General features: G+C 62.3%; 2 protein-coding genes across 5 annotated transcripts in view; one reads left to right on the top strand and one right to left on the bottom strand.

Annotated features, from left to right (window-relative positions):
• The window catches only part of Agpat2 (1-acylglycerol-3-phosphate O-acyltransferase 2), a 10,132-nt gene extending 5,063 nt beyond the window's left edge, over positions 1 to 5,069 (top strand). Inside the window, exons 2-7 of the mRNA XM_033759022.1 lie at positions 2,078 to 2,211; positions 2,474 to 2,649; positions 2,722 to 2,817; positions 3,945 to 4,017; positions 4,316 to 4,426; positions 4,514 to 5,069. Of these exons, the coding sequence (XP_033614913.1) occupies positions 2,205 to 2,211; positions 2,474 to 2,649; positions 2,722 to 2,817; positions 3,945 to 4,017; positions 4,316 to 4,426; positions 4,514 to 4,677 (627 nt within the window). The 5' untranslated portion in view covers positions 2,078 to 2,204 and the 3' untranslated portion in view covers positions 4,678 to 5,069. The remainder of the gene's footprint in view (positions 1 to 2,077; positions 2,212 to 2,473; positions 2,650 to 2,721; positions 2,818 to 3,944; positions 4,018 to 4,315; positions 4,427 to 4,513) is intronic.
• Egfl7 (EGF like domain multiple 7) overlaps positions 5,068 to 10,015 on the bottom strand; it is a 10,355-nt gene continuing 5,407 nt past the window's right edge. For 2 of the 4 annotated variants that reach the window (XM_010608856.3, XM_010608857.3), the window contains exons 3-9: positions 8,762 to 8,866; positions 8,527 to 8,643; positions 7,151 to 7,269; positions 6,972 to 7,067; positions 6,707 to 6,871; positions 5,608 to 5,770; positions 5,068 to 5,494 (exon numbers count right to left, since the gene is read on the bottom strand). In XM_010608856.3, coding sequence (XP_010607158.1) covers positions 5,380 to 5,494; positions 5,608 to 5,770; positions 6,707 to 6,871; positions 6,972 to 7,067; positions 7,151 to 7,269; positions 8,527 to 8,643; positions 8,762 to 8,841 — 855 coding nt within the window. In that variant the 5' untranslated portion in view covers positions 8,842 to 8,866 and the 3' untranslated portion in view covers positions 5,068 to 5,379. Of the gene's footprint in view, positions 5,495 to 5,607; positions 5,771 to 6,242; positions 6,308 to 6,706; positions 6,872 to 6,971; positions 7,068 to 7,150; positions 7,270 to 8,526; positions 8,644 to 8,761; positions 8,867 to 10,015 lie in introns of those variants that run through there. The other 2 variants (XM_010608858.3, XM_010608855.3) reach the window with 2 other exon arrangements.

Raw genomic sequence — 10,015 nt, 5'->3', positions numbered from 1 at the left:
TGGCATCTTGGTGTAGCCCAGACTGGCCTTGAACTCATGGTGATCTTCCTGCCTCAGCCTCTCAAGTGCTGGGATTGCAGGTGTGTGCTACCACACCTGGCCCTGAGGGAATTTTATATATCTTTTGTGCACCTGTGTTTACCTCAACCCCTTACACAAGGTTAGAATGTACTACTTGGTGCACTACATCCAAGATTTTTTTTTTTTTTTTTAACTACCAGGGATCGAACTCAGGCCCTTGAGCTTTCAAGGCAGGCAGCAGAACCACTAAGCCAAACCCCTGGCCCTACATCCAATATTTTATTTATTTATTTTTGGGTTTTTGGTTTTTTTTGAGACAGGGTCCCACTATGTAGTTGAGTCTGACCTGGAACTCACTGTGTAGCCCAGGCTGGCCTCAAACTCACAGTGATCCTCCTGGCTCAGCCTCCCGAGTGTTGGGATTACAGGCCTGCACCACCATGCCCGGCTTTACATCCAAGATTTTGAGTTCTCCCCAACCCCCTGGCTAGATCAAACCCAGTGCATCACGTGCTAGATAGGCACACCACCCTCTTTACCCAGCTCAGGTTTGGATTTTGAACGTAAACTTAGGATGCCAGGCCTATGGAAATCATGTGAGCACTGGCCTAGAAGCTCAGCTCAACTGTACAGCATAAGCCCAGCACACAGGAGCCCCTGGGCTCCATCCCCAGCACCAGAAACAAAGCAGCACTTCACATGGGTGCCCCGCAGTGGACAAGTGGAGCTCAGTGGCGGTTTCCTTCACCCGCCCGCACACAGGCACAGGCCCCACCCTCCGCTCCACCTTCCTCTAGGACAGAAGCCAACCTGCCCTCCAGGTGTCTCTGCTCCCCATCCCAGTCTCCGCAGCCAGCGCCTGCTGTTTCCCGAAGCAGGTGACCCCCGTTATCACTTGTTCTGTCTGTGCCAGCAGAGGGATGCGGCCCTTTGGGTTTCAGGTTGCATTTCTCTGGTGGCAAGCGAGGCTCAGTAGTTTTCTTTGTCTCCCACACGTTTCTGTTTTTCTTTTCTGTGAACTACCTGCCTGGTCTCCTTCTGTCCTCACGGTGTTGCCAGGAACTGTTCGACAGTTACAAAACGGGGAGCATGGGGTGAAGCAGCCAGCCGGTCCTCCAAGTATCCAGGGGCTGCCCCACCCCAGGGTCTGACCTGGAGAGGAGGTGGCTTGAGCTGGGGAGGCTCCCTGGACTCAGTTTCCCCACAGTGACAGCTGCCCTTCCTGGGTTCTGGGACAGGTACAGCCTGGATTCCTTCTTGTGAGTTCCCCAGAGTCGTTACATCCACGGAGACAGGAAGTGGGATGGTGGGTGCCAGGGCTGGGCAACTGCTGTTGAGGACAGAGTTACCACAGGAGGGAGTCCTGGAGAGGGAAAGTGCGGACAGCCGCTGGCATGGTTTATGTACAGATCTGTGCACTTCAAGATAGTTAGAATGGTGAATTTTATGGAAAGTGTGTTTTACCAAAATTTAAGAAGCCTTGGGGCCGGGGATTCAGCTCAGTGGTTCTGCTGCCTGCCTTGAAAGCACAAGGTCCTGAGTTTGATCTCTGGTACCAACAACAATAAAGACACGGAAGTCTTGGTCAGCGTGCAGCACCCAGCTGTGACTGCTCCACTGCTTGTCACGGAGCCAGCTCTGCACCCCGAGCCTGTACCTGGCTGAGGGGGGCCTCTGCCTGGACAGTGGCACCTTCAGGGATGCATTTGGACCAGTTGGGCAGCACATCCTCTGCCCCTCTGCCATCCTTGGGGTTCCGGGGACCTGGGCTGCTGTCTCCCTGTGGGCTGAACCTCCTGGCCCAGGTGTGTGCAGGGCTCCAGGGCCCAGCAGGGTGACAGCCGTCACCTGGGCCAGCATCTCTGGAGCCCAGGCAAGCATGGGAGACTCGAGGGCCCTGGGGCCTGGCCTTCTTTCTCTCTGGGTGTTATGTCCCCTGTTGCTCCCCCAAGTAGGAACCAGACCACTATCTGTGCCCAGCTGGGGTGGCAGGAGCAGGGCAGCTACGTTGGGGGAGGTGAGCGGCCCCGGGCCCACTTCTGGCCTTCCCACACAGCATCGTCAGCTGGTTCGTTCGGTCCTTCAAGTATGTGTTTGGCCTGCGCTTCGAGGTCAAGGGCCGGCAGAAGCTGGAGGTGGACGGGCCCTGTGTCATCATCTCCAACCACCAGAGCATCCTGGACATGATGGGTACACTCAGCAAGCGGGGACCGCGTGCCCTTGGCCATCTCCCGGGCAGGGGAATGGGTGCGCTGGCTCTTGTGGGGCGGAAGCTGCATCTTCACCTGGGGGAGGGCGAAGCCAGAGGGTTCCTGGGCAGCAGGGTGAACGGGGTCTGCTTCCATGGAGGGCCCTCCGCGGCTCTGATGTGGTCCTGTTCCTCCTCTCTCTGCCTGTCTCTGTCTCTCCCCCACCTCTGTCCCCTTCCACTGTTCCCACCCCTGCCCGCCAGGCCTCATGGAGATCGTCCCTGCGCGCTGTGTGCAGGTCGCCAAGCGGGAGCTGCTGTTCCTGGGCCCCGTGGGCCTCATCATGTACTTGGCCGGCGTCTACTTCATCAACCGCCAGCGCTCCAGCACCGCGGTGTCTGTGATGACTGCCCTGGGCGAGCACATGATCAGGGAGAACGTGAGTGCATGTGGCCTTGGCGGGAGTGCAGATGGCATGGGGCCCAGCCTTAACCCTGACCTCCCTCCACAGCTCAAAGTGTGGATCTACCCTGAGGGCACACGCAACGACAATAGGGACCTGCTGCCCTTTAAGAAGGGCGCCTTCTACCTGGCCATCCAGGCCCAGGTAGGGAGGGCATCCCAGGGTGGGCACGGGTGGGAAGTGGCGGAGCCTGAAGGTGATGTCCAGCCAGGCTGGCGGTTAGGCATCTGCCCCTGCTGGGTGGGGACAGGGCCTCCCAGTCCCTTGAGGCCCTGGGACTCTGGCCTACTGGAGACAGCACTGTGCCCTTTGCAAAGGACCAAGGCATGTTTGGGTGAGGCCCAGGAGGGTGCCTGAGCTGACTCCAGTGCTCCCTGTTGGCTAGACAGGGTGACAATGGTACAGGGGAGGTACCCAGCTGCCTGCTGAGCCCTGGGGGGCTGCCTGGTCCAGGGAGTGCCCATCTTGTGCCAGGCCTGGTGGGCTGGGCTGTGGGCAGGTAGGGCCAGCACGGGGACCTTCACTGTGGTACAGGTGTGGGCAGTGTGCTGTGCCGCCTCTGACCCAGGACTTCCCAGGACCACAGCCTGGGGTTGGGGTGGGCAGTGTGCCCTGGGTACTGGGGAGAATGGCGGTGGATCCACCATGGTGAGGTCTTACTTTGAGGCTGGGTCAGGGAAGGGCTTCGTCCCGCCTGCCGGTTGCAGCTCAGCAGGCTCAGTTCTCCCATGGAACCATTTCCCCCCAGTGCCAGCCTTGGGGACAGAGCCCAGCCCTGCCGGCACCTCTCCCCTGCCCAGGTCTCATAGGGTGCAGACACTGTGGCAGTGGGTGGGCTGCACCACAGGTCCCAAAGGGAAGACGCCAGGGTTTGATGAGGACAGCGGCAGCCAGGATGTCGCCACTTCCTGCCACCCACACCCGGCTCTAGTCCCTCTGCTGGTGCCAGCAGTTAATGTTTACCCTGGTGCCACTTGTCACCGCAGGACTTGGCCCTCATGCCTTCCAGGAACACCAAAGCCACACCCTCCCTGGCCCCCTGGGGATGGTGGCTGGCAGGGAGGTGGCCCATCCTCCAGGTGAGCACAGCAGGCTTGGACCCTGCTAGGGTCAGTGTTGGACACATACCAGCCCAGGATGGCTTCCCAGAGAGGTGACACAGAACATAGGCCCTCCAGGCTGAGGGGTGGCCCCAAGGCCAGCTGGCACGTCCTAGGCAGTGACGAGGTAGCCCACGCCCTCACCCCGGATGCACGTGTCCCTGCCTGCAGGTGCCCATCATCCCCGTGGTGTACTCCTCCTTTTCCTCCTTCTACGACCTCCGGACAAAGCTCTTCACCTCAGGTGAGCTGGCGGGGACCAGGAGGGTGACTCTGGGCCCACTGGAAGCACCATGTCTGGGTGGGCACTGAACCACTGAGTGAGGCCCAGCGCTGCTGTGTTCTGCTGCTCTGCTGGCTCTTGGGGGTGGCGGCAGTGGCCTTTCCCAGGTGAGGACACTGAGGCTATTGAGGGCAACAGGTGACCCAAGCCTGACCCCCTCGTGGACTCCCAGGACCCCAGCACCACTGTCCACGAGCATGTGGCCTGTGCCCTGCCCAGCCAGGGTGCCGCAGCCCCACACAAGGTCTCCTGTGCCCAGGTAGGAAGCAGGAGGTCAAAGGTCAAAGAGGCAGTGGGAGGAGCCAGGCTCTGATCCCACCAAGGACACAGGGAGGAGAGTCTACCAGGTCGTCGTCACCTGACAGCGAAGGCCAGTTGGGACGGGGTGGCTGGGTGGAGTGGCTAGGGCAGCAGCTTGGGGCCTCCCAGCCTACTGACAACCCTGCCCCTCCCCTAGGAACAATACAGGTACAGGTTCTGGACGCCTTTCCCACGCGTGGCCTCACCGTGGCCGACGTCCCCAAGCTCATCGACACCTGCCACCAGGCCATGAGGGCTACATTTCTGCAGATATCCACATGGCCCCAGGAGAATGGCCCCACGGTCCAGCCAGCCCAGTAGCCCAGCCACAGTGGGGTGGGGGCGGCAAGTGGACAGAGGGGACCCAGGCTGCTGAACACCACTGTGCCAGCTCCTGGCTCTCTCTAGCCTCGGCAGCTGGAAGCCCCAGCTCAAGGCCCCAACGTCCCCTCCAGAGTCTTCCCGACCCTGCCCAGCAGGGACCCCTACCCTCAAGCCCATGCCTCCAGGATCCAGAGGGGGCTGAGTCACCAAGCCCTGGGGCAGCCCAGGAGTGGCTGCAGTGGCTGCCTTGGGCTCTGGGCCACAGCCTGTATCAGGCTTTCAGGGAGACGGGGCTCAGGCCGGGCCTCCCGGGCCACACTACCAGCCTCGAGGACTATCTGCAGTACCCAAGCTGCACACGGCTCATTTTTATAAACAAACTATGGGAAGGAAGTACCTGCTGTGCTGTGGTCTCTCAGGGTGGGCAGGGGCTGCCCAGGCCTCCACTGAGGGACACAGGGTGAGGGGTGATGAAGCCCCCAGCTCGGCCCGCTGTGCGGAGGCCTAGTCCATCCACTGACGCCAAGGCTTGAGTCTCCAGTTTATTCTGATGGGGACGGGCCCGCCCCCACTGCGCCCCATATCCCAGCTTGGGCAGGGAGCCCTCGTACCTTCCCCCGGGTGCCAGAGAGCCTAAAAGGGGCCCACCCAGAGCCCCCTGAGGGACAGAACAGGATCAAGGCACTCCTGGCTTTCTGCTCACAGCCCACACCAGGAGTGGCACGGGTCCTGGCCAGAGGGCGGGAGGGCTGTGGCTGTGGGCTTGGTCCAACCGTGGGCTCGAGACAGGACCATCATAGCTGCTTGCAGGAGCCTGGGGGTGGAGGAGGAGACTGGGTCACCTGGCCTGTGGCTGCTCCTGGCCTTGCCCTCTGGCCTGGAGGAGCCAGGGCTCTGAGGAAGGGGAGAGGAGGGGAGGGTGCTCACAGGACCCCAGCTGCTCCTCCAGGAAGGAGATCTGCTCGCTCAGTGAGTCGATGCGGTCTAGCTGCTGCAAGGAGTGGGCCAGAAGGCTGCCGGGATCCTGTGGCCCATGCTCTGGGGCCCGCAAGGCCAGGCCATGTAGCGGGGCCAGCACCAGCTGCAGCTTCTGTGGGATGGGGAGGCTGAGGTGACCCGACAACCAGCTGGCTGCAGCATCTGCTCCGCCACCAGAGGGCACTGTGCCCCACAAGAGCCTCAGCCAGGTAGGAAGGGACATCAGGCTGCAGTGCCCAGGCCTGGGGTTCCAGGACGGTAGCTCCATGGGAAGACATTGTGCCGGGTGAGGTGGCCTGACCTGCGCCCCACTCCACGCGTGCCCTGGAGAGCCTTAACGAGCCCCCTGCTGGCTGCAGCATCTGCTCCGCCACCAGAGGGCACTGTGCCCCACAAGAGCCTCAGCCAGGTAGGAAGGGACATCAGGCTGCAGTGCCCAGGCCTGGGGTTCCAGGACGGTAGCTCCATGGGAAGACATTGTGCCGGGTGAGGTGGCCTGACCTGCGCCCCACTCCACGCGTGCCCTGGAGAGCCTTAACGAGCCCCCTGCCTGGCCAGGGGTCCGCAGCCTCTGCTGGCCTCACCTGCTCCAGCACCTCCACTCGGGCCTGCAGCCTCTGCACCTCCGCCCGTGCCGCGGGGTCCGCTCCTGGGGCAGAGCCGGCATGGGGTCAGGGAGCCCTCCACCCACCTCTTGGCCCACAATGGCCCGCAAGTCTGTGGCCCGACACCCGCCTGCCCCTCAGCGCTGGTCCTGGTGCTGCTGCCACCGGGGTCCTCACCGAGGCCTGACGCATCTTGGTGCTGAGCTGCCGACGGCGCATTATTACTCACGGTACGAGTTTGAAGTGTCACAGCGCGTACCAAAAGTAATAATGTCTCGTCACCAGCAGAGGGATGGCATCTCCAGGATGCTAGGCAGGCAGGAGGCAGCCCCAAGGGGGCAGCCCCTTCTGTGTGGCTGAGAGAGGCCCTGTTCACCACCTTTGTGCCCCCGATAACAGCTCAGGGGAATGCCCAGGGCAGCAGCATGCAGAGGTGCTCGTACCTGTCACAGGGTTCAGGGCCACCCTAGGGGGCCCTGCTGTGGGCAGGCAGCGTGTCCCGTCCGCAGACACACGGTGCCCCTCCTGGCACTGGCACTGGTAACTGCCCGCGGTGTTCACGCAGCCCTGGGGACAGCCAGCCCTGCTGGAGCTGCACTCATCCACGTCTGCAGGAAGGGAGTGTCAGGTGCAGACCCACCCTGGTCCGTGGTGCACTGCGACATCCAGGAGGGGACCCGGGGCCCAGGAGAGCAGGCCCAGCCTCACCTGTGTGGCAGGTGTCGCCCTGCCATCCTGCGGGGCAGTGGCAGTGGCCGGGCCGGACACAGCTCCCTCCGTTCCCGCACGGCGGCTGGCATATTGCTGTGGGGGAGGAGGCTGTCACCACTCACTGGCAGCGAGGGGCTCCCCAGTGCCTGGGCATGGGATGTGCCAGGGCCCCTCACCTGCTGCACAGGCCCCAGGGAGCCCACTGGTCCTCTTCCAGCCAGGGCAGCAGGCATAGCGAGGCCTGGCGGGGCCCAGCCCAGGGCCACGGCGGCGGTAGACAGTCCGGTAGATGGTCCTGCAGGGTCAGGACAGCTCAGGCTTGGCACACAGGGTGGCTGGGGGTCAGACTGGGGGCCGTGTGTCCAGCCTGCCCAGCTTCAGTGTACCTGGACAAGTCTTGGGTGTCCCCAGAATCCCTCCCACCAGGGACACAGTAGGGGTCACTACACAGCCTTTTTCACTGGGGCACCTGGGGGCAGGGAGGAAGCCTGGCCATGCCTGGCAGAGTGCAGACAGCACCGTGCCATGTGCCACTGGACCCCTCTAGCTCCCGGGATGGGACAGTGGGGGCCAGGCTGGCACTGTCCTTCAGTGGGTCCCTAGCAGAGCTGGCCCTGCCCTTCTTACCCTCCCTGAGCTCTGGGTGCCTGGGGCTGAAGCTGCTCCTAAGCCAGTGCCTCTCTAACTTTGGGGGTTCTAAGGCTCTCAAACCTGGAGTCCAGGCCTCACCCTTGAGGGCAGAGCCATGAATCTGAACTTCACAGGCTTGGCCTGGAACTCAGGATCCTCCTGCCTCAGCCTCCTGAGTGCTGGGATCACAGGCATGCACCACAATGCCCAGTCTGAATCTGAACTTTCTTTCTGGCGCCAAGAATCGAACTCAGAGGGCCTTGAACTTGCCAGGCAGGCTCTGTGTAGCTGCGCTACATTCCTGGCCCTTGAATCTGAACTTTTATTTACTTATTTATTTGCAGTGCTGAGGACTGAACCCAGGCCCTCACATAGGCTTGGCAAGTGTTCTACTGCTGGGTCACATCTCAGACTTAACATTTTAAAATTTAGAGACAGGGTCTCTCTAAACTAGTCAGGGCAGCCTTGAACTCACAATCCCCCTGCCTTAGCCTCCCCAGTAGTTGGGGTTACTGCCTTGAACCACTGAGCATGGAGAACCTGGGCTTTCACTCCTGGAGTAAAAGCGCCTCCTGGAGCTTTCCAGATCCTTCTGGGCAGAGAGGAGGCTGAACTCCCCGTGCTCAGGATAAGGTCCCAGGGGTTATGGGGAGAAGTGATTGAGGTGGGTTTCAGGGGGAGACCCTGGGAGCCTACAATGATGCCCGGGGAGGGGTGTGTGAACACCCCGGAAGTGGAGGGGCCCAGGCAGGGTGGGCAGCCCTCTGCACATAGGAGTACCTCTGCAGGTCCCATCCTCCCACAGTTAACACAGGGGCAGTGGCCTGATTGACTGGCCACCCCAGAGCCCCAGGGTCAGGGCCCAGGAGGCAGCCCCTGTGCAGTGGGTTGGGGAGCCCTGGGCTGGGACTGGAGCACTCACCGGTAGGTGCTGCAGGCCCGGTACCCATCACAGGTGGTGAGGAAGGGCTGGTACACACGCTGCACGAAAGACTGGGAGATGGAGCCCTGGGCAGTCCCAACTGCACATACCCTGCGGCTGGGGTCGGGGTGGGGTCAGCAGGAGCCGAGAGCAGCCCCTCCCAGCCTGGGACGTGGGGCAGGCCCAGGAGCAGCCTATGGGGTGCCCTTCCATGACCGGAGCTGCCTTGGCTCACCTGGGCCGGTAGGTGTGCACACTGCCACCTGCTGCCAACACCAGAAACCACAGCAACAGAAGCTCCTGGGAACCCCACATGGCCTGTTTCTCCAGAAGGGGTGGCCTGGAGCAGAGCATGCACCTGTCAGTCCCACGTGGGGCCCCTCTGGCCAGAACCCCGGCTTCAAACTGCCTGCTCACTGTCCACAGGGGAGCAGCTGGGATCTGTCTGCAGCACCCTAAGGGCGACTGGGGCTGGACTCAGGGCCTTTGGGGCCACAAGAGGGCAGGGCCGTCTCACCCACACCTCAGGCTGTGGACTCTTTGTGGCAGCCTGGACCCTTCTGGGTTTGGATGCCTCATCTGCCAAATGTCGTGCTACTGCCCAAGGGTACTGTGGACACTGTGGGCCAAGCAGGAGTCTCACAGGGTGCACGCCTTCTGGGACCACTGTGGGGTCCCCCAGATGGAGTATGTGTGTGGACAGCCTGGGGAGCTCCTGGGACCCCCAGCTGGATGCAAGAGAGCAGCCCCAACATGCCCCATCTCCAGCCCATGACACTGCTGAGGGACTGTGAGCAGCGGGAACCAGCAGTGGGGACTCCCCCGGACAGGTGGGAGGCCACCCCTTCTTGAGACTCAGTTTGCTCAGCTACTGCTAGGGTCTCCAAGACTCCTTGCAGCTCTGGCATTTGAGCCCATAGGCGCCCATGCCCTGGGTGCCTACTGAGCCCAGGATGCTGGCCAGCCCCACGGGAAAGCTGTGTTCCCCTCAGCCCCTAAGCTGGGCCAGGCCTCTCACAGTCGCCAGTAGCGAGGCAGCGTGGGGGGGCCCCTTCGTCCTCTGGTGACAGGGCTCTGGAGCCCAGGCGTCTGGGGTGGGCGCAGGCTTCGGGGCAGAAGTGCATACTGCCGGAACTTGGGGCCAGGAGGGAGGAGGTGGGCCAGTGGGTCCCCGGGGAGAAGGGGTGCAGCCTGGAGAGCTCTGTGTCCCCAGATGTCACACCCACCACCCTCGTCCCCAGGCACCTCCGGAAGGTGCTGGGTGCAGTCTAGAAAGGGAATTGTGTTGAGGAGATTCGATTTTTGGAAGTCATGCTTTCCCAAGGCCAGAGGAAGGCCCGCGGCTATGGGCGCAGAACCTCACTTGGCGCTGGTGTTGGCCAGCAGGATGATGAGCGACCGCGTCCCCTCCAGTGGCACCGGCCCTGCCTGCCACCTCCCCTCCCACCTGCCAGACCCGCAGCCCGCCGGGGAGCTGGGTGCAGAGGGA

The sequence above is a fragment of the Fukomys damarensis genome, unplaced genomic scaffold (genome assembly GCF_012274545.1).
Source record: "Fukomys damarensis isolate Sample0158 unplaced genomic scaffold, DMR_v1.0_HiC HiC_scaffold_36, whole genome shotgun sequence".
Lineage (NCBI taxonomy): Eukaryota > Metazoa > Chordata > Mammalia > Rodentia > Bathyergidae > Fukomys > Fukomys damarensis.
The sequence above is the reverse complement of the archived record's forward strand: the minus strand, read 5'-3'. Positions and strand labels throughout refer to the sequence as shown.